The 22,503-nt window shown below is 52.0% G+C and overlaps 2 protein-coding genes across 6 annotated transcripts; one reads left to right on the top strand and one right to left on the bottom strand.

The window, feature by feature from the left end:
* Nucleotides 1-350: 350 nt before the first annotated feature.
* On the top strand, nt 351-13,732 carry LOC119099237 (uncharacterized). The gene is made up of 4 exons (XM_037222357.1): nt 351-436; nt 10,007-10,197; nt 12,273-12,445; nt 13,117-13,732. The coding sequence occupies exons 1-3, from the start codon at nt 431-433 to the stop codon at nt 12,397-12,399; spliced, it is 324 nt and encodes a 107-aa protein (XP_037078252.1). The 5' UTR covers nt 351-430; the 3' UTR covers nt 12,400-12,445; nt 13,117-13,732.
* Nucleotides 13,733-15,708: 1,976 nt separating this feature from the next.
* Nucleotides 15,709-20,125, bottom strand: LOC119099304 (calcium and integrin-binding protein 1). Of its 5 annotated transcripts, none has more exons than XM_037222433.1 (6): nt 20,103-20,125; nt 18,595-18,702; nt 17,879-18,008; nt 16,991-17,203; nt 16,193-16,296; nt 15,709-15,804 (listed from the first exon to the last, which is right to left on the bottom strand). In XM_037222433.1, exons 2-6 carry the CDS (start codon nt 18,693-18,695, stop codon nt 15,783-15,785), a joined length of 570 nt encoding a protein of 189 aa, XP_037078328.1. In that variant the 5' UTR covers nt 18,696-18,702; nt 20,103-20,125; the 3' UTR covers nt 15,709-15,782. The 5 variants fall into 5 exon arrangements, with proteins under 5 accessions (XP_037078328.1, XP_037078325.1, XP_037078324.1 ...); XM_037222430.1 differs by lacking the exon at nt 20,103-20,125 and adding an exon at nt 19,906-19,935; XM_037222429.1 differs by lacking the exon at nt 20,103-20,125 and adding an exon at nt 19,864-19,903.
* Between the last annotated feature and the right edge of the window lie 2,378 nt (nt 20,126-22,503).

The raw sequence follows: 22,503 nt of genomic DNA, 5'->3' as shown, positions 1-22,503 counted from the left end.
GGCGCAGGGTGACCTCCAGAAGACCGTGTCACTTTTACTTGGTCGGCGCGCCGCGGCGGACGCAGTGTGCCACGGAGGCGGCGGCGGGCTGCACGTGAACGGCGCGGAGTAGCGACAGAGAACGCCCGCCGGTCGTGGACCACACTTACTGGTCTCGGAGAACGCTCGCCGACCTTGGAGAACGCCCGTCGGTCTCGGATCACATCCAACAGTCTCGAAGCACACCAAGCAGTCTCCGAGCACACTCAGCGGTCTCGGAGCACACCTAGAGGTCTCGGAGCACATCCAGCGGTCTTGGAGCATACCCGGGCGGTCTCGAGGCACGCCCTACGATCTCGGAAGCACGCACTACGGTCTCGGAGCACGTCTGATACGTCAGCCGCAAAGCACGTCTGATCCCGGCCAGCGGCGAGCAGCACTCGCACCTGCCATGAAGGTGTAGTTGGTGGACCGGCGGCCGTGGTGGCGGCACAGTGGTGCTTTACTGCCCGGCTGATGGTAAGTATGCAAACGTATCCACGGTTCTTGAAGGAAAACATTCACCATTTATCACCACACCACCCGAAAAACTTATGGGTTATAAAACTGCACTATTCTGGTGACTTGGCATTGATATGCAGGCCGTGCATTTCCACTTGCAGAAAGAGAAACAAACACCATTTAACACCGTTATTGTTAATCCCGTTACCGAACACCGATTCGGTGATGTGCACGCGTGCGTACATGTGTGCGCGCGTGCGTACATGTGTGCGTGCGTGTGTGCGCGCGTGTGTGGTGATTCGGCCACGTAGTCTCTGCAGAATCAGCTGACGCAACGCTGCTCATTTCTAAGATGCCCACATAGCATCACACGTGTAAAAATAGGAGGGCTTTACCATTGTATGACAATGACATACTGCATAACATTAGCCAGCTGGGTACGTGGCATGTGCATGCATTTGCGAGCGGATTGATGTGATCGAATGGCTCTCCTCAGTAAGTACTGATATTTTCGACATATAGTGTGTACTGCCCGGATCATCCATGAGCAGTGGCATATCCTTAATATTTCTATGTCTTATCTGTAGCTGATCTTAATGCGCAAGGCCCGCATCCCATGTCAGGAAGGAAACCCCCTGCAACCCGGTTAACAAGTGGACATTGGCGAAATGAGCTCATGTATCTGTCTAGCTGACACAAGAGACTATCGGCGCCATTTCTATTTGTTTGCAAATATCAAGTTGACCAAGAGGCATTCAATGCCGCAGTCGCTGATGCGAGTTTACCCTGTCGAAATATTCTGCGTCCGCTTATTTCCCCCACTTCACGTAGCGGCCCCCTTCTCACAGCTGCAAAAATATGAAGCCAGTTAGCGAGCACGCCTGCAATCATGGATGATGGCCGCGGGGATGGGGACACAATGACTCTGTTGAAGGCGCATGCAGCAGCTTCGTTCACGGCGTACATACAGTGTTCAGCTTCTTTAATCGCGCCTCAGCGCGGGCAATGGTGCGTCCTTGCCAACGCTCCATTCAGAGCCTTTCATCCGAACGGTGGCAGGTTTCCTACTCGCGCCGGCTTGTCTGCATTGCCCAATACGGTAACCAGTCGCACGGCAGGAGCCGGCTTTCAGGAAAGCAGAAGAGCGGGGACCATCTGGTGGGCCTGCTGGCGAGCGTCCTGGCCTGGCCCGCTGTCACCACAGCCGCGTGCTGCGTGACTACCACAATCACGCGTGACACGGGACTGCGGCGGGACGATCACCCCCAGGGGCGCAGCGTTGCAAAACCCATCGGGCGGGTGGGGGGGGGGAGGCTAACGGAACATTGGTTTAAGTGTACCGCGAAATACATTTAACACCCTTTCAAAGTTAAAGACTCGAACTTTCCAACATTAATAGTAAAATACGCCCCTGGTTGGCTTCTGTCACAGTGTCGCAATCAGGCGCCGTCAAAGTGTGACGATGGGCTCCTACCGCAGTGTGGTGGTCGGAGAGTGCTAAAATGTGACGCTGTCCAACTGCTGCAGTTTGGCAGTTGGGAGGTGCTACATTGCGACGGTCGGCTAGACAACCCAAACATGCACACATGTCTTTCCACCCACACATCCGCACAGATCACTGAAGCTCAGAAGTACATATACATGTACGCATTCACGTCTTTCCAGCAGGCACCATTCACGATGTTCACCATCTCGCGGGTATGCGATAAAAAGTGGCAATGATGGTCGTTTCGAAACGGGGATGCGGCAGTCGGACATTGCGGATCCAAAGTGCGCCGTGTGTAGTGGGTGTTATGGCATGTGTCATAATGTAAAGTGTTATAATGTGAAGTTATGTGTCCGTATGCATTAAGAGCTGCGATGACGGCGTAGTTAAAACTGGACATGTTATGCCAGCAGTCTGCTTGGGCCGCTTCTACTTTCAATGCGTTGTTATGATTGCTGGCCAAACTGTGGGTATTGCTGTATAGTGGGTACAAAGTAAGGCGTAAAAGTATTATTTCTGAGTGCTAAGCACCTTCGCCCCCCCCCCCCCCCCCATGGGAAGCCTGGGTTCGAATCCCGGTAGGGCCATAACTGCTGAACGCTAATGTGATCCCTGCACTCCTGACGCTCGAATAAAGGGATCACAACGACGTGCGTCGCATTTCCTTGAAATAGCGACTGGCTTTCCCTTTCAGCAGGGAACACGATGCGTTTCGTTGGCTTCCTTTTATGGTGCGTCAGTGGCTTCAGCAATCATGTCAGCGTTTAGGGGCCATGGCTCCCCCGAGATTCGAACCCTGGTCCCCACATGGGTGACGAAGGTGCTAACCACTCGGCAATCACGCTTCCCTTGATAAAGTGTTAGGATGTGGTCAGCTGCGACGACGACATCGGTAAAAGTGGACGTGTTCACCAACAATTTTGAGCGGCTGCTTCTATACGCATTGACTTAGTGTGACGATTGGCCAATACACAAGAACATAGCATAAATTACAGACCCGTAAATTAGACATGAACATGCTGATCCACAGACCTCTGTTGCAGAAAGGACTATAGTAAAGTCTATTATGGTCGGGTTTAGTCCACTTCAGTCCCAATCTACTTAATAAAAATGCATAGAAGGTGCGTACGTGTGAATGGTGACATGACAATGATCTTCGTTTCCTTGTATTTGTGCTGGGCATCCACTGGTCCAGTTTGTAGTTGTTTTCTTTTTGGGGGGGGGGGGGATGAGGGCCTGTTCCCTTTACCGCGCATGTGGCTTAGTGTTTACTTGACCACTCGCAATGCATACCAACTCGGCACAAAAGTTGCGTTTACTTTCCCTTGTCTTCGTAGTCTGGGATACTCCTCGAACAAATCAGACCAAAATTTGTACCATATCCACGAAGAATCACAGGAATTCAGAAACTAAATTGGGATGAATCAGGAGAAGAATTTCAGGACATTCACACGTGATATGGAGATGAGTCCGTCTACGCGTATTCACCAAAAGCTCCAAAGTTCTCGCGTACTGCACCACCCAGCTCATTTATGAGACAGGAGCGGCAGCACTGGTGCGTCACGGGAAAGGGGCTTTAGCTACCCGAGGCGCCGACGATATGGCGTCATTGACCACGGTAACATGAATAGAGCGTCATCTGGGCCAGTGACGACACCAGCCCACGTCAAGGGCGCGCATTTACGAGCGTCACTAGCGCTTTCGGTGACGCGGATGATTCTGAGGCTCAACCTCAAGCGCAGCTCAACCTCACAAGCGCTGACTAGCAGGGTCTATTTCAGCGGATCAGCTGGGAGAAATACCGGCCAGTGGCAGCTCAGTCCCTTCCACCAGTAAGCTGCAAAATCTCCCAGGGGGAGCGTCACTCCTCCAACAGCCCGCGCCTCAGGGTATGCCTGTGGTGAGGCTTTGAAAATAACACGAACAGCAGATGACCGATATTGAGGGCTCTCCTGCGTGCTGAATGTCAGCAGGTTAAAACGTCCGTCAGTTGAGACCTAATTGACTTAGATGGGTGCAAAGATTAAGAACACGGCATCCACCAATGAAGCCTTTTCATGCTTGTGACAATTCTAGTTGGACTTCATTCTGATCAGTTCAATGCCATTAACTGGTGCAATTACGCGTGAAATAAAAAAGACCGCATACGAGGAATTCGGCTGTCGGACCCACGTTAAGAAGAATGCCAATTGTTCACATGTCCGAGATAAAATTTGGACACACTCAAAACACATCTGTCCGGCCTTTAATTGCAAGACGTACGCCATGCGGCGGTGATTTACCGGAGACCTTCAGGCATGGAGCGTGAGAGCATGAGCGTCGTAAGCCGAAGGTCAGTGAAGGTCAAAATTGTCCATTTTTTGCTCACACACGCACGTTAAACACGACCCATACCCTTTGGAAAATTTTATTTGGGGGACTTATTGGTCCTTTGGAGCCGCGGGTCCGTGCCATCGTGGTATATGTGGTATCGATTAAATAAGTTTTACCAGGCCCTTGGCGACCGAAGTTACCATCGTCGGAACAACCCGCTGCAGCGGCCGACCGCTGGGCAAAAACAGCTGGTAAGCTTACCGGCAACACATCCGGCACATCCAGCGAATGGTAACCAGTTTTCCCCTCCCCTCTCTCCCTCCGTCCTGACCAAATTCACATTAACTGAGGTCAGTTACATTTGTGAGCCATGGCAATTGGCGATTTGGGCTATCAAGTGGCACAGACCTATCCGATACCTCCGCCTGTGTGATATAGCCTTCACAGTGGTTTTAGGCTCGCGAATGGTTTTTCACCAAACAGTTACATTGCCAGTCGGGTTGCTATCATGTTTCGTCACTCCATGGTAGAGCCTACCCACTCTTGACAAAGCATACCCCCACTCACCAACAGCACCCAGCCGTCGGGCGGGGGGCCCGCCTCGGCCGCTCGCCGTTTCGCCACCCCAGCACGGCTGGGCGTGAGACCGGGGGCTTGCGCCAGAGGCGTCATGTCACGTGCCAGTGTCCCGCACGGACGTGGGACTGGGTACATACGTCAGAGGCGTCAGGTCACGCGCCAGCATCCCGCGCGAGACTGGGGGAGAGGGACATACGTCAGAGGCGTCAGGCCGCACGTCGGTGTCCTGCGCGGGCGTGGGACCGGGGACAAACGTCAGAGGTGTCAGGTCACGTATTAGTGTCCCGCGCAAACGTGAGGCCGGAGTCCTACGTCAGAGGTGTCAGGTCACGTATTAGTGTCCCGCGCAGACGTGAGGCCGGAGTCCTACGTCAGAGGCGTCAGGTCACGCGTCGGTGTCCAGTGCGGGCTGGCGGAGACCTGCCGTGTGTGGCGCCGAGGGCTGGGATGTCAGCACGGTCACGCCCATACCAACATTGTGGGGACGCGCACATCACTGGCATTACCTCGCTAAGCGTCACAGGCAACGTGCTCAACCAAGGTATGTCACATATTTTGATCGGGACTTTCGTTTCTTAGATTTGTGTTTGTGTGTTCGCCGCTACGCCACCAGTTGAAGAGGGCGAGGGAGTATTAACGCTCCAAGTCTTCGAGTGTTATGGTCCATAAACTGGGACCGCTGCTAGGGAGCCTGACCTGTATTTTAAACGGGAAGTGGTTAAGAAAAACAGTGCATGGTGGGTGTTTGGTCAACATTCTGAGCATGCTGTACCGCTTTAATACCGCATACAAATCTTACAGCGAGTCTTTCGCCTGAACCTGAGCGCCCGAGTCCACAGGCTGCTGCATTTGGTTACATAGCAACCTTCCCCGCGGGGGGCCAAACCATGTTTGGTGATCACAAGGGAGTCTCTCTGACACATTGCGTTGCGACTTTTTTAATGCCGCCAGGCCATAGCTAAGATCACTTTTTTACGCGCACATAATAATGATATTATATATATATATATATATATATGCATATCTCTCTCTCTCTCTCACTCTGTATGGAAATTTATGCATATATATATATATATATATATATATATATATATATATATATATATTCATATATGCTCGGATGCCTCTTTGAAAATATGTACATCTGTTGACTGGAGATTCGTGTCCCCAGGAACCTTTACCTTAAACCGCACATTTACTTCATATATGTCGATGACATATCTGTTGGTGTCAGAGACGAGGCCATCTCCGCCAACTGCAGGCCAGCATACAGCAGCAATCGTCATTACGATTTACGACTGACCTGAATGTCGACAGCGATTTAGTTTTTCTTGACATCCACAGCAACGACGTTCCGGCGAGCAACGGGTCTTTCGTCACAAAATTGCCCGTGAACCTACTGATGCGGACAAATGTACGAACGCAGCTAGCGAACGCTCAGAGCGTTACCGCACGGCCGGCATTCGCTCGTTTGTACGACGCGCCCTAAAATATTGCTGCGGCTGGTCCACCACACATCACAAACCTGAACGTTGCAAGGAATTACTTGTTAAGAATGGCTATTGGAACAGGGCCATTGGCGAAAAGATTAAGTCCACCTTGAATCGACGAAACCAGAAACCAGTCGACACGAAACCGGCCCATGAACTTTTCATCGAAATCAAACGTCCCCGTCTTATAAAGCGGATGGAAAGCTTTTGCGAAACAGAATCAAGACAAATATCCCAAATACCGACGAAAACACTGAAATAAGGTTTACCATCTATTACCAGAGCAGAACAACCAGTAGCCATATAATGAAAAACAGCCTGATAGCGGACCAAAAACCAGCTAAAGATGTCCTTACGGAGATTGCCGGCTCCGCAACTTGTTTTGTATGACCGCAGCATCCCTAACATGACGCATGACTGTGAGCCTCCAGGAGGGAGTGCCAGACCAAAATATGTGCAAAACCCACGACCAAAAACTCCTACGCTCTGGCCTGACTGAAAACACACGGATTCTACAATCATGTCCGAACAAACGCCGTCTACAAGTTCTTGAAGCCATCCTCATTAGAGAAGGAATGCCTGACTTGAAAAACAACAACTTAAGTCATGCGTTACTTTGGACCTGTTCAGTCACCCAATGGCAGCAGGGTGGGTCGATGTCTTTACCGTTACGCAATGGCGTCGTGCTCTCTGTCTATGGTTTCGCCGGAGGAAACTTTGACTTGTTTCAAGTTTCCTCAAATGGTCAAATGAAATAGACATTACGTGATCGTTTGTGATAGTCGAACCAGATTCCAATGATTGCAGTAATTATGTTTATATATGTGCCCAGGTCTTTTACCAATCAACATCAGGTGCAAAAGAGCCAACCAACCGTCTAAAAAAATAATTAAAAACGCTTAGATTAACCGCACTAAGCAATAAGCAGCCGAACTGCACTGCACGTCCCGAAATTCTACCGCAAGCCTCGGCCCTCTGTGTCCGCTAAAAACAGCCATTACTCTCTGACGAAAAGGGCACGTCAGCATTACTCCAGCTCGCAGCCTCGCCCCCTGCCATGACTTTGACGCCACATCCCAGGCACACGGCTGTCCGACGCCTCGCAACAGGCGCCCAGACAGGCGATCCATTCAGCACGCGCCCGCATGCGGCAGCCATTGCCACACCGCCGGCCCGAAGTGTTCGCTCCGGGCGCCGCGCCGCGCCGCGCCGCTTCGGGAGATAGCGCCCGCCTCCAGGCGCCTCGCAGCTCAAGGACGAAGAACAGGAACAGGTATAAGGCGATGAAAGTGTCCGCAAGATTGCCGCGCTCCTTTCTTCGGCGCATGTGCGGCCATGTCTGACAATACGCCGGCTGGAAAAGAGATCATGACGTTTGGAAGGATCCGTACATTTGCCACCCGCGTTACGGAAGCGGGAACGCACGTACGCCTAATCTTCCTACGCAGCTTACGCAATAGCGAAAGTCCTTACATTTTCCGCACGAAAAAGTCCCTGTCAGTGTGGGAGAGCCATTCCATGAAGTGCTAGATGTTCTTTGATGCCCATGATCGATAGGCAGGAATAATATTGGGATATGTGAGCACCGCGTGAAAGGTGAAACAATCTGTTCATAACCTAGGTCTACTATCATGCGTACCGCATCGCGTATACGTACTATCAAACCACAGGAAATCAAGTGCGAGTCGTTGCCTACACCAACGAGCCGCCATCCACCTGGCGGTACCTGGGTAAAAAGTGAAAAGCCAGGACGTCAAAGAAGAAAAAGACGAATGTGAAAAAATCAAGCGGAAAGCAGAGGAAAGTGATGAAGGTCGGGAAAAAGCGCTGGCCGCCGCTGGCCGTCGTCGACAGAGCTGGCCACCGTTGCCGGCTGCCTGCTGGCTGACGGCGCGTGGCGGAGGCGGTCGCCGCAAACGGCGCCCATTCACGCGTGGGAATCAGCGGCGGCTCGCCTCTGTGGGTCCGCAGTCTGCGCGGTCTGTGATCGGTCAGCTGTGCTGTGCGCTGGACTGGCGCGGCACAAATTAGGGTGGACATGAACTTATGTGAACGGCAAACAAAACGTCTTTTTTAAATGTGTAAAAATAATTAACATTCTGTATGTTCACCAGTCATTCCCCACTTGCTGAAGGCTGAACGATGTCCTTTTGATTAATAACATCACCACTGACGCTGACAATGCGTCCCAAGAGTGGCGTTCCGCGCGGTCCTCTGGGCCGGTCAGAGGACGAATTATTTGCCGCCGGCGGCCGCGGCTCCAGTGAAAGGCGAGCAGCTGCCCGCCAGCCGCGATATCCGCCCTCCGGGTTGCCGCCACCAGGCGAGAAGGCAATGGGTCAATGGCGCGTAAAGCCCTCCCGCCGCCTGGCAGATCGGCGCCCCACGCCGCGGGCCGGGACCATACCGGCGCCTGGCGACGGAGGCGGCGCGCCGGGGCTGTACACCTGCCGGCGCGGACGCGGCGGGCGGCGCGTGAAAGCCGCGCTGACCGTGAACGTGTGGGCTGATCCGGCGCGAGCGGCGCGAGCGGTCGCCGACGAGCGCCGACGGCGTGTGAGCGGCGGCGGCTCGGTGCTGTGGCGGCAGGCCAAGCCCGCCCAGCCCCACACTGGGACACGTGACGACTGCTCAGCAAGTGAGGCTCCTTGCGGTTGTGAGCGTATACATTGATGAGCGTATACATTACATTGATGACTGTTGAAACAGGTGGGTGCAAGCCAAATCACATGCGTCATCCAAGCAAATTGAAAATAGTGTTAGCATGTGGGATGCTGCCGTCATGAGGGTGCAAAATAAATGATAGAGGGGCTGTGCAGCGCGGGCTCGAGCGGTCCGCGACTCCGGGTCTGTGTCCTTTCATCTGTGATGTGTAGCACATGAAACTGTGGAGACTGTCCGCCACATCCGCCACATCCTGTGGACCGCTGCATCCCGCTGACGCAGGACTACGAGCGGCTTATCATAATCCTGTATCGCAGAAGCAGGGTATTCGTAAACGATCACTGCGAGTCCAAGCTGCTGCTAGGTTATTTCATGGCCTACTACAAAAAACAGCAAAAACAGCATGCTGAGTTCTAAAACTCTGCGCAAAAACCTGCATATTTGCCTTTTCACCTTTACACTAGCATTGGAGAGCTTGCAAACCGAAAGTCATCTGGGTGGGAGCACTAGCGCAACTAACGTGTTCAAATACCATGTTCTGCAATCGACACAGGGTGTGCAAACCGCTCTGACGGCTAGCAACAAGTGCCCAAGTGCAGTGTACTAGTGACCTGTTCTGGGCTTATCGCTATGCTCCACCCACCGCTGACGGTATTGCACGCTGTGAATACTGGCCGGAACTCTTCGGGCTTTGGCCCTATGGTCTCAGGCCACCACCCCTTGCCCATGCATTCCTCCGTCCGTAATCTGCGAGATCCCCTGCATCCAAGCAGAGGCCATCTAATGGCATACCCCCAAGCTGCAAACCATGATATTCCGAGTCTGGTGAGCCCCCGGGCCGTGGCCGACCTGCTTCCTGACCACACGTGCTCAGGTGTTTTGTCCGTGTGTCCCCGGTCCCGCCTGACTCCGTCCACCGACAGGTCGCGACCGTGACCCGTGTGGCCCCTCTGTCGGTCCCGGTTGTGACCCGTGTAACCTCGTCTGACCGCAGGTGGTTCGGCTGCTGGTGGTACTGGTGCTGGTAGTGCTGGCGGTGACGGCGACGGTGGGCGCCGCCCGAAGGAAGCGGTTCCGCTCGGTCATGCCGCGGGCTATGCGAGCCATCAGCCGCGTCGGCAAGGGCTCGCACTCCCGGGAGCGTTTCCTGGCTATCCCGCAGGTGCCCTACCCATACTATCAGAGGTACGAATGGCCGGTCGGACACGTGGCCGCGAGTGACTTTGTGCACTGTTGTGGGGGAGGGGACTAACCCGCACAGGTGCCGAACAAACCAGAGTGGTCTACACAGGAGCAGGGAGCCACAGACTGCGGGTTTTGCGGGTCTTGGGTGCAAATTTGGGAGTCATCCCATTCCATTTTGTCATGCTTCATTTCGTCATCAGGTCATTGCGTTGATGCCATGTTTGACTGGGTATCACACATCGAATTTGCATCTGTGACAGGAAGCCTGCGGCTAAATCTGCCGGGCGTGTGATCAATTAGAATTAGCTGTAATATTGTTTCAAAGGGAATGCTCCACATTTGAAGACGCTGAAGCAAGTATCAGATATGATGAAATAAGATCACTTATAACCATTGATATAGTTTTAAATGGAGAAGACTGCTCTAAACGACACAATTTCTTTATTTAGTAAATATGCTCCCTAACACGCCATTGTTTGATTGTGTCATCGTACCTTGCACAGCACTCAAGAGCCAATTGACGGCCGTTATATCTGGAAATCGTGCTCACGAACGCCGGGCATGAACGGCTCGACAATTCTATTGTTATTGGCCTTGATCGCCGCATGGCCAATGAAATGGCAGGATTTCAATGGCGTTTTTATGGCGTCATGGATGCCTGGGCAACCTTTAAATACTTTGCATGAAACAGTTTGCATGCACATTTTCGCAGGCGGGTAGCTCAGGAACTAGAACGGTTTAGGTTTTAAGAAAGGCAGGGCTGTGAACTGCACCCAATGATCTCCAGATGGCCTTTTTCAGTTCCAAACCAAAAAAGGGAAAAATACGATTTAATGATATTGGGGCAGAAGTGCTTCTATTATGTGCTAAGCTTTTAACTTAAATTGTTTCATTTGTTCCCGCTTACTCCAGCACTTGCCGCCAACGTAAGCAGCGACCGTTGCAATGTAGCCGGATGTCGACATCCCCACAACAATTTGTCGTTCGTAAAAATAAGACACCCATGCGCCTCTGGGTGTGTCAAATGCATGCAATAAATAATACTACCATTTGGACTGAGTAAAGGATATTACACAAGGTGCTTTCTATTGAATGCGGTCAGAAACACCGGTTATGTAACTAGTAGCGCGAATAAGCCATTACGAAACTGACTCATTTTTTGATTAAAAATGACAGACATCCTGTATAAAACTGTCATAAAGATGTCAGTGGCGTGCAAATGGCTTAATCGTTGATCATAAGCAGGTATCGCATGACAAAGTGACGAAATATTCCGTGTAAGTCAACTATCCTGATACGGCTGCCAAAATAAATCAAATAATGGAAATAAAAAACGTTAATTCCCATGATCATGCTTACCATATGATCATCAACGCAAGCGATGGTGTTCCAAAACTATTCACCTTTAATTCGCAATACCAATTATTTGGAACGTTAGGCGGTCTTCCTATCAGGTAGACTTCGGCTCTTACATGATATATGCATTCGTGTTGCATTTATACTTAACGTATCATGCTACGTCTAAGTGGTGCGTCCTTTAAGCGAGCGATTGAAACGGATGTTACGTATGCAAAACGTTAATTCACATAAAATGTTGTAATATTTAAAAGGCAGTTTCCGAAAATTACCATCTCTGGAATGGATGACAGGGTGATGGGTATGAAGCGCCCTCGACAAATATATGAAGTCATGAAACGTTGACTCTGAGATGCCCGCTGTCCATAACCTCCCGACCTTACACGCTGACCCCGAGATGCCCGCTGTCCGTAACCTCCCGACCTTACACGCTGACTCTGAGATGCCCGCTGTCCATAACCTCCCGACCTTACACGCTGACCCTGAGATGCCCGCTGTCCATAACCTCCCGACCTTACACACTGACCCTGAGATGCCCGCTGTCCATAACCTCCCGACCTTACACGCTGACCCCGAGATGCCCGCTGTCCATAACCTCCCGACCTTACACACTGACCCTGGGATGCCCGCTGTCCATAACCTCCCGACCTTACACGCTGACACTGAGATGCCCGCTGTCCATAACCTCCCGACCTTACACCACACGGCGCTGCCTCCAGGCCGAAGTACCGGTACCCGTTCTACGACCAGCACGGCAACGGGCACCTGCTTTACGGCTACGGTGACAAAAGGCTCTACAGCTACACAAAGTTCAAGCCGCTGGAGGGCTACAGCAAACGGCGCTAGAGGCTCCACTGCTAGGACACCCACACGCAGCCATCTAGTCAGGCAGGTGAGCGCCCGCCCATCTCGGCTCAGGCTCCAGAGGGCGAGATTTGGAGCCACTTGCGGAAGAACGATCTCTAGCGGCGTTGATCCAGCTGTTCGGGCATAAGGCACGCCTTTCGAACTACAGTGGATGTGTTGTAAGCATCGCACAGTTGGCAAGCATACTCGTGGGACAGGCGGCATGCAAAATAGTCTCGATCAGAAACACTTTCAACTTTCTGTTGACTTTAGCGTGCGAGCATCAAATCAACATTCACTGGATAACCGTGAAGCTGGAGCATCACGCATCGCCTTCACCCACTTCAGCCGCTCATCTGGTGGAACTAACGTAATGGTTCGTCACGATATCCCAACGCGTGTCAGCGATTCCCTTACACAACACAACAGTCAGTAGCATTATTGCGAAAGCAGGCATTTGCGTGTACACTTCCGAAACGCATCACCTCAAGCATCGGCGGCTAGCGCGCCGTTTTTGTAACATGTCGCATGCGCTGGCTGTGCCACAGGGAGCTCGTGCTGACCAGTTTTAGTTGTCAGGAGTGGACATGTAGCACTGCGGTGCTCCATTCACTGTTGTTTCCGGCGCCGCACGGCCTTTCACACGTTAGCCGTGAGCATGGCGTCGACGCCGTCACGCCACGGGCCTTTTTCTACCGGCGTGTTTCCCGTTTCCAGAGAGTACAGTTGCAGCGCGGCGTGAAGCCCAGACAGCGAGCGGACACTCCACGGAACAGCTGCGCGGCCGGGCCTCCTCCACGGAAGGGCTGCACGGCCGGGGCTCCTCCACGGAACGGCTGCATGGCCGGGGCTCCCCCACGGAACCGCTGCACGGACGGGGCTCCTCCACGGAACAGCTGCGCGGCTCGTGCTGACCAGTTTCAGTTGTCAGGAGTGGACATGTAGCACTGCGGCGCTCCATTTACCGCTCCAGCCGTTCCTCTACGGAACGGCTGCACGGACAGGGCTCCTCCACGGAACGACTGCACGGCCGGGGCTCCTCCATGGAACAGCTGCGCGGCCAGTGCTCCTCTACGGAACGGCTGCACAGACGGGGCTTCTCCACAGAACGGCTGTACGGGCGGAGCTCCTCCACGGAACGGATGCACGGCCGGGGCTCCTCCACAGAGCGGCGGCAGAGCGTAGAGCATGTGGCACGGACGCAGAGCAGTCGGCGGTGCAGTCGACGGGCCCGCTAGCTGAGAGCGGACCGCTGTCGCCATCAGAGCAGCCGCCCCGTGAAGGGGGGGGGGAGCAGCAGACTATCCAGCAGAGCGAAGACGGCGGTGCAGTGGACGGGCCCGCTAGCTGAGAGCGGACCGCTGTCGCCATCAGAGCAGCCGCCCCGTGAAGGGGGGGGGGGGGGGAGGCAGCAGACTATCCAGCAGAGCGAACACGGCGCCAGCCCAGAGCGGACAAACGTGGTGCGCGACGGTCGTGACGCGCTGGGCGGTCCGCGCTAGGGAGAGGGGGAGGGGGGGGGGACGGGGACGCTCTTCACTCCCGACTCGCAGTGAAGCTTATGCTGGGAGGGCGAGAACATCTAATCGTTCACAGCGACCGTAACTCGTTAATGGAATGTACTCTTTCAAATAAACGATACCCTGCCAGACACGCATTCGTTTGCGTAAAAGTTTTTTTTCAAAGAATGGTGCATTATAGGCTTCATTGGAATACAAGTATCGCGAACCCAAGCCGAGCGCCATCAATACTTCCGACGCAGAGGCATCCTCTCAAGCAGTAATGATGATGACTGGGGTTTCCTGCCGACGGTCAATGCCATTTTGCACCCATTTAAGTAGCGTCAAAGGTAGGTCGCCACTTCAAAAAAACGCCCATCAGCTTCATGCCCTTTATATAGCATGTGCAAAACAACACACGTTTGATAAAACACCGTGCGAGTGACAACGGGCCTCGGTTAGCCGACGCCACCCAGCAGAGAGCCTGCCAACGGTTGGCGAGCACACGCAGTGGATAACTGAACAGAACAGTAACACGGAAGACGAGGTACAACCGCACCGCACCTGACTTACGGACTTGTTCTGAGCTCCGGCCCAGTAGTAGAAAACAGAAAGCACGTGTCCGTTCTTGAGCGTTGCTGGATAATCCTCACCTTGTTAGGTACTGATTTGTGCCCGTACTGAATATCGTCACAACCCGACACCAGTCTGCACCGCCCCAATCGCCCGTCTCTTTGGCACCCGGGGCAGCACTGCGTCCACCCATTATGAACCTAATAGTTGATAATTCTAGCCTAGGCTCTGGTCTCCATAGGCTGTTTCACACTCGGCTTTGTCAACGCGGCGGGACAAATAGAACAATATGCTGCCGCCACCTTCCGTCCCATCAATTAACTATACTATACGCCACAGACAGCATGGACGCCATCGCAACACTTATGCCATACTATAGACAAATGTCTCTGGGGTACCACAAAGAGGAACATAACTCAGATCTATCAGTAAATAAATGCGGTAATCTACGGGTATTATTGTGAGACCGTCTTAACCAGCCACTGCGACTAAGCAATGGACGTTTGTCGGCGTGAGTCACGACCAGCGGCAGCATTTCCCTGGCCAAACCGGTACTTGGTCCGACCGATACACGAATGGCACACTGAGAAGTCGGAGCGGAGGGGAATCGACAAGCACATGAAACTCAGGCTTAGACATTACATGTGCGTGATATCATGTCCACCGGCCGACGGTCTGCCCCGGCTCGAAAACAGCGGTCATCACCAGTACGTGACCCTGCAGCGAAAAGAAAGCGAGCGGCCACCACTTCCTGGACATCCGATGACTAGCTTTCACAGAGTTTGCATATCTCAGAAAGACGAAAACACCGTACGCCTTATGGTTAACATGAGAGTTGTGCTGCGTTCACAAGACCAACCAACGAGACGGACTAGTGGCCGGCACAGCTGTGCAAACTGTGCTCTGCCAGTCACGACCGAAGTTGTGTCAAAGCGACTATAGCTGACACGCGCATCAGCCCCTCACCCCTCCGCCTCGTCTGTTTTGGGACCCGACGTGTCGTTTCCGTATCCCCGATCAGCTCCGTCGTGATCCACAAGTGCGTTCGGTTGCAAGCCGTGAAGCAGAGCGGCGGGCGACCATCTCCAGCCTCCCACCGCTCGTGCGGAGATCAACACTGTGACCGGGTCTGCACGGTAAACGCCGACCACACCAACTCCATGAGGCAGCAGCTCAAACAGAGCCACGTGGCCGGAGCGCACGCGGCGGCGGCGGCCACGCTGGCGGGTCGCCGTGAGCTGCGTGGCGGGCGCTCCTGGCGGCCTGTGTCCCGGGGCAAGCGCCGTCGCGCGGTCCGAGCCGCCCGTGTCGTCACAGCTTGACGCTGAACGAGCTGCAACCGGAGGCACGCGCTCACGCAGCCGTCGACACACGGCCGGCTGGACATCGCGGAGCCCCAGACAGTCTGAAGGTGTCGGAACCAGGCGCATTCGCGTCCAGTCGGCGCTGGTGCCGTCAGCAATAACCAGCCAATCGAACGTGAACACAGCTTCTTACTGCCCCATCAGCGGATGTAAGGGATTTACGGCGGCCACGACCTACAAGTATGAGCGTGGGTGACGAAACTTATGACGCGCGTATGACAAGTACGACGCACGCCGAAAAAGGATAAAAGGGAAACAGGAAAAAAAAGGAAGGCGCGAAACAAGCAGACACGGACAAAGCGTGGAACACCCGCGACTAGCACACCGGAACTGTACGTGCAGGCGTGAGCCACTCACTCAGTGAAGTCGGGACACTTAGAGATGATGTGCTCAAACTCAGCGAACGACAGCATGCCGTCGTCGTCCAGGTCAGACTCGTTGTTGATGTTCTGGATCAGGTGCTGTCGACCAGGCCCCAGTGAAGCGGACATACCGGCGTACAAAGCTAGAGGACGACAAGCAACGCAACGCCGGCAGCGGCGCCAGTTTGACCAAGGCGAGATCTTTATAACTGGTAACGAAGCTGCTCACGGGTAACCACATCAACCAGGGTAACACGTGTACTTTACATTACAGCTTTGCATTGCTGGGAACATGACAATGAGCAAAATGGAAGTCAAAATTCAAGCAATACGGAACTCAACGAAGCAGGAGACTCCCAAAACTGTACCATACGCGGATAATGATTAAAAAGGTTGCACACTGGCCGCGGAACATAAATCAGGGTAGACTGAAGGCCAAGAGGCCAAATTTGATCAGTTGAAGCTTCTAAGCAGACACAAAGTACTTAGACAACACTAAGACTAACACAAGGGTAAGGCAAGCAAATTACGCAGCATTCATGTCAGCACGTCCTTCTCACCAACACGTCTCCCCCTCCCCCCCCCCCTTCCCTATCCCATAGATCACAGCCATCCATGCACTATGCTTGCATCACAAGGACAGGGCTCAACCACAACAACTTCAACCACAAACTCACTGACAACCACACCACAAACTCACTGACACCCAGCACTACTACATCCATACCCTGCCACCACAGCCCTGGCCATGCCACCATACTCCTGACCCAGCACACTCCATCATGAGCCCCACCATCATCTCCATCTCGGTCATGCGCTGCGGCGCCGTCAGCCGGTTGATGAGCTCGCGCAGGTCCTCGCGGCCGATCATGTCGTCGTCGTCGAAGTCGAAGATGCGGAAGGCGTATTCGGACTTGACCGTCTTCGGCGCGTGGACGCTCAGCACAGACATCATGTCCAGGAAGTCCTCGAAGGAGCAGGCGCCGTCCTGGGTAGAGCTGAACACCTGCCCAGTTCAACGCGCGTCTTGGTCAACTACAAAACTATCAGTGACACACTGCACGGTTCAGATCTCTGCGTTCCCCCGCTCTTCAGTGGTACCTGGTAGCGAGAACCGACACGGACAGAGCATTGGTTAGATCATAACCTTTAACACCTTGTCATATAGCCCCCACCATTATGTACCATTGGCTCAACACATACAACCCTGTAAGTGCGAGCAACAGTCACAAAGAGCAATAGCTTCCAACCAGCTTCTCGACAGGTTACGTTCCTCCAGCTAAAAAAAGAAAAAACTTGAATACAATGGAAACCAAAGGTTGCTTCTAATCCCTGACCTGGCCATCCGGATTCAAACGTGTGCAAGTTACATGGGAAATACAAATCCAACTCTCTCAGCACATGATCAAAAGATGATCAAGCCTGCAAAGGCAACAAAACAAACAAAAACAATCAAAATGGCACAGCAAGCTGCTAGCACAGCTCACACCGGCAGTTCTCCTTGAAAATTCCGATCACAGCGGCGGCGCCAATGGGTGCACCACCGTGGCTTGCCCAACTTCAAATAAGTCTGCATAGCCCATGCCTGGATGGCATGGCAGGTGCCCTCGCTGTCGAGTATCGACTGAGGCCGCAAGACCTTCACATGTGGATGCAGCCCACAACCGACAAACTGCTGCACCTTGCAAATGCGGTCACCGAAGGGGTTGGCACGCAGCTCCGGGTAGTTGAGCATGACAGTCATCTCCAGCCGGGCGTTCCTGTTCTCCGCGATGATATCCGGCGCCAGCGCCTTGAATTTCTTGTGAGCCCTGAGGAGAAGGTGAAGACTAATGATGCTTTAAAAAGATTTGTGAGCCCTGACCCTACAAGTTGATCATGCAGTTCCAGGTCAATGGCTGAATTTGGTGGTGAAATCTTAGTGTGCTGCAATGCTTGGTAAGGTCTGTCCTACCCTCTGACATCTTCTAACTTTTCGAGTGGTCCCTGCCACCAATCAGCAGCCATACCTGTCAAGGACACATAGCAAGCATCTAAACTGACTGGAGCTCACGTCACCAGAGGTGGGTGGAGATTGGAAGACAGGCATTCTAACCAGCTGAGCTGTCAGGATGGACATGAAGTTTTGTGATGGCAGTGGACTTGAAACTGTCCCTGCCAACTGTTTCATTTCTGCCTGGCAGAACCCAAGCTTTTATCAATACAAAATGCATTACCACACCCATCTCTATCAAAGGTAACTAACTTTGACATGTTTCACTGGGAAGCTGCCACATGATTTTACTTTAAATAATTATTTCTCTTTTATAAATCAGCAGAGAAAAGGGTAGAAGTAAATACATTATCAGTATACAATATGCCTGGCACTATGTTGATTCCCTAAGCACTATATCTTACACAATTATTTCATGTCTGGTGAAGTATGTGAGATCCTGGTAGTCTTCAATTTCATCTTCTGTGAGGAAGTCTTCTTGTTGCTTGCTGGCACCATGACCCATAGTCTATCTGTAGACAAGACATGGTTTCAAACCTTCCTGGAATGTAACACTGGCTGGATCCATCAGCAATCAGATAATGAAACAGGAAAGGCATAAAAATCCATACAACATCTATGAAAGTCACAAACATGGCATTAAGTCTGCTGCCACCTGATGACATCAACATGAGCTACTGGGAGCACCTACCTGTAAAGACATTAGCACTGATAAGTGGCAAAATGTTCAAATCTGTCATTCATAAGTTTCATATTGCCAACACACAATTCAAAAATGATCAGAAGCTATAATATTTATAGTTCACAAGGCCAAGCAATTTCTATTTCCTTGAGTTGTTACATGAGGGTGGAGCAGGCTAACAAGTACAAGGAACTACCATACCATAACACCATTTAGTGCACAACTGTAGAGAGAAAGTAGCATGCCATAGCATGAAAAAATTATGTATAACAGAAAAATACCTGAAGGAGAAATATTAGAGATGACCAGGGAAAAATACTACCTCACCACAAATGACATTAACTGAAAATGGATTGTTGTTTGAAGGTAAGCCACATGTACACTTCATAAAACATGTCATTATTTCAGGTACATGACTGTGCTTGTTTGTACATAAACATTCAATGCTGGCTTAATCACAGCTCCTGTAAGTCTCATTTATTGCCAATTGGGGCAGCTCAAAACTGTCCATAAACAAACATGCTGATGCGCCCAGCTTGCAAGCATTTCAATTCAAAGGAAAACATTGGGATCTATGCATAAATGGAAAGCTAAGTCTCACTAGCACACAAAAAGCTATTGATACATGAACAATCTGGCTGCCACATGGCACACATCATTTTTCTTAACTGCTGCAACAAACTTTCAATGTTACACCAGATATTCTCCTATAACACTAAACTTAAATAACATCAGAGGGGTGATACAAGGCCATGTATAATGAGTTACCAAACTGTTGGGGTCAAACCTCTCAAATGGTAAATGGTTACGAGCAAGGCCCTACAACATTACGACAGGTAAAGCTTAGATGGAAGGCCTTGTTTTGGTATCGCAGGCGTGGGCCTCGCGCTCAATAAAATGGTCCGTATCAGCTGACTAGGGCGTACACCATACATAATGATACAGGTACAAGCGCCCAACATTTAAGAACTCCTCCAAAGGCTTTGTATACCCCTATATTCCATATAATGCGAATAAATGGCGTTTCCCTCACACCTGTTTCCATCAAAGCGGTGAATAAAACCAAGGTGCGAACGCTGTCAGCTGATGAGAATGGTAGCCCAACCAGCTGATTGTACGATGATGTCACAAAGCAAGAACAGTCACTGCCATCCTGGCCAGAGCCATCTCGCTTTCCTTATTGGCAAAGTGTCTACTTGAGTTGCTACCTAGTGCATTGCGAGTACTTACGTCATACATATGCAGCCATTCTCCAAGCTGTAGGAGCTGTCATGACACACTTATCTCTGACGTCATAGGTTGCAATTTGTGGACAGCTGTTGGTGATGGGAAACGCGGCCTTAGCGGAACTTTGCGAATCCAAGCCCGGAAAGTCAATGCTGACGTCCCCTGTTCTAGGGCCTCGCCGACGTCCGAGTGCCTGCATTCCGTCGTGCGGCGGTCGCTAGCAGGAGGACGGCAAATTGTGAGTGAAAGTTGTGTGCTGTAGGAATAGATCCATGCCTCACTTTGCATGAGACCTGAGATGAACATGAAATACTAAGGCCGGATGGCAGCGAGCGTGACTGATTAGGAATAGGCCAGCATATAGACAGGGCAGGACGGGACTCAGCTAAATCGGACGAGACTGAGACAGAATGAGGCCGGGTGAGCAAGACGAGACCGTGCGGATTCAGAGATGGCCAGACGGGACCGCGTCATAGGGTCGCATAACCAAACGGGGTCAAATGGGATCCGAGGGCACTACACATGACTTCAAGGAACCGCACGAGACGGAACGGGGCCTGGAGGAACGAGAGAGAACTTGATAAGGCCAAACGGAAACGAACGGGACAAGACTAAAAGGTACTAAACCAGGCCGGAGGGGAACGAGCAGGACTGGACCAAACGAGACTGGACCACGCCGGATGGGACCAGACAAGATCGGCCAGCATTAAGTGATCGAACGAAATCGAATAGACAGACCCGAGACCGGACCAGAAAGAACCAGATGCCACGTCATGATGGAGATGGAACCGGGAGGGAATAGACCAAATTAGGTGCGACCGGGCAGGACCAGACCAAACGAGCCTGGATGGATCCGGAAGGACCTGACCGGACAGCACCGGACCAGACGGGACCGGACGTGACCGGATGGGACCGGACGGGACGATACGCGGCCGGACGGGAGCAGGTAGTATTGAACGACGCCACACGTGACCAGACGGGACCGGACGTGACCAGATGGGACCGGACGGGACGACACGCGACCGGACGGGAGCAGGTAGTATTGAGCGACGCCACACGTGACCAGATGGGACCGGACGCCGCAGAGCGAGGTGACACAGAACAGGGTGGAATGCGATGAAGCCAGACGGGGCCGGATGGAGTCTGATGGGACTAGACTAGATTGGAGGGCATTAGATGGAACTGGACAGAAGTTTATGTGACTGGATGGCACCAGACGAGGCCTGAAACTGGGAGGGACTAGAGGGATCTCGACGGGACCAGACAGGACTTGACGCGATGGGGCGGGATCGCACGGCAAGAGGTGCGACCACGAGAGACGGGAAGGGACAGGACGGTGCCGGACGGAACCAAAACGGGACCGTTCTGGACAAGAATGAGCTTGTCTGGTATTATCTGATTCTGTATGGTCTCATCTGGCTTCTGATCATGGTCTGGTACTGGTTTTGACTCTGGTTCTGGTCTGACCTTGTGTGGTTCTATCCGGTTCCATCTAGAATCATCCGGTCCCGCCTTGTTCAGGCTTGTAGGGCCTGCGTATTTTTCACAAATGCAATTTAATGCGATATATTTTGATTTTTAAGCCATCCGTAATACCTTTTTAGATTTTTGAGTATGCATATACTTCTATTTCCTTAGGCATCAGTTCCTACCCGTCAAAGCTCATTCTAATCTGTCGAGGACTAATTCTGGCCTATTTAGGATTCATTTGGACCAAAAGAGGGTATTTCTGAGCCTGTAGGGACCCAATCTGATCTAAGGGCGGTCTTTTATTGACTGGAGGGCCCATTCTCACCTTTAGATGACCTGTCTTGGTCCCTAGAGAACCCGTTCTGGCTTGCAGAGGACACATTATTACCTGTAGAGAACTTCTTATGACCTGTAGAACATCCGTTATTGACTGCCGAGAGCCATTCTGGCCTGTACATGGCTCATTCTGACCTGAAGAGGGGCCCATTCAGGCTGGTGGAGGCCCCATTATTGTCTGAAGTTCTCGCCATTCTGGCGAGAACTTCAGACAATATGGCGTTCTCCCTATCGCCCGGCGCATGCGATTCATGAAAGGCGGTCATATACGGGGCTGCATTTGCCAAAGAGCAGCATTATCGCAGGGTGTGGAAGATCAGGCGAACATGATCTGCTAATGGGAATTTCCTAGATGTGAACATGTTGAAGCAGGTATCAGATGTAATGAAATAAGGCCTCTTGTTACTATTGGTATGCTTTTAAGTGGGAAAAGTTGCTCTAGACAACACAACTAAACAGGGTTCTCCAAAGCGTCATTACTTAATTACATCATCGTACCTGGCACAACACTGATTGGGACAATTAACGGGTGCTTTATCTGGAAATCGTGCCAATGAACGTCAGCTATGAACGACTTGACAGTGTTTTTTTTTGCACC

This window comes from Pollicipes pollicipes, unplaced genomic scaffold (assembly GCF_011947565.3).
Source record: "Pollicipes pollicipes isolate AB1234 unplaced genomic scaffold, Ppol_2.1 Scaffold_4740;HRSCAF=5597_pilon_pilon_pilon, whole genome shotgun sequence".
Lineage (NCBI taxonomy): Eukaryota > Metazoa > Arthropoda > Thecostraca > Pollicipedomorpha > Pollicipedidae > Pollicipes > Pollicipes pollicipes.
This window is presented reverse-complemented; position numbering and strand designations above follow the sequence as displayed.

Bases quoted from the DNA above. Each gene is read 5' to 3' on its own strand.
- LOC119099237 (XM_037222357.1), top strand. The intron at 10,198-12,272 runs GTACGAATGGCC...CGCTGCCTCCAG, and splicing joins CCCTACCCATACTATCAGAG to GCCGAAGTACCGGTACCCGT.
- LOC119099304 (XM_037222433.1), bottom strand. From the start codon at position 18,695: ATGGGTCATGGTGCCAGCAAGCAACAAGAAGACTTCCTCACAGAAGAT. The intron at 17,204-17,878 runs GTGCAGCAGTTT...TGAACTGGGCAG, and splicing joins TCGGTGACCGCATTTGCAAG to GTGTTCAGCTCTACCCAGGA. The intron at 16,297-16,990 runs GTGGGGCTCATG...CCTGGTCGACAG, and splicing joins TGACCGAGATGGAGATGATG to CACCTGATCCAGAACATCAA.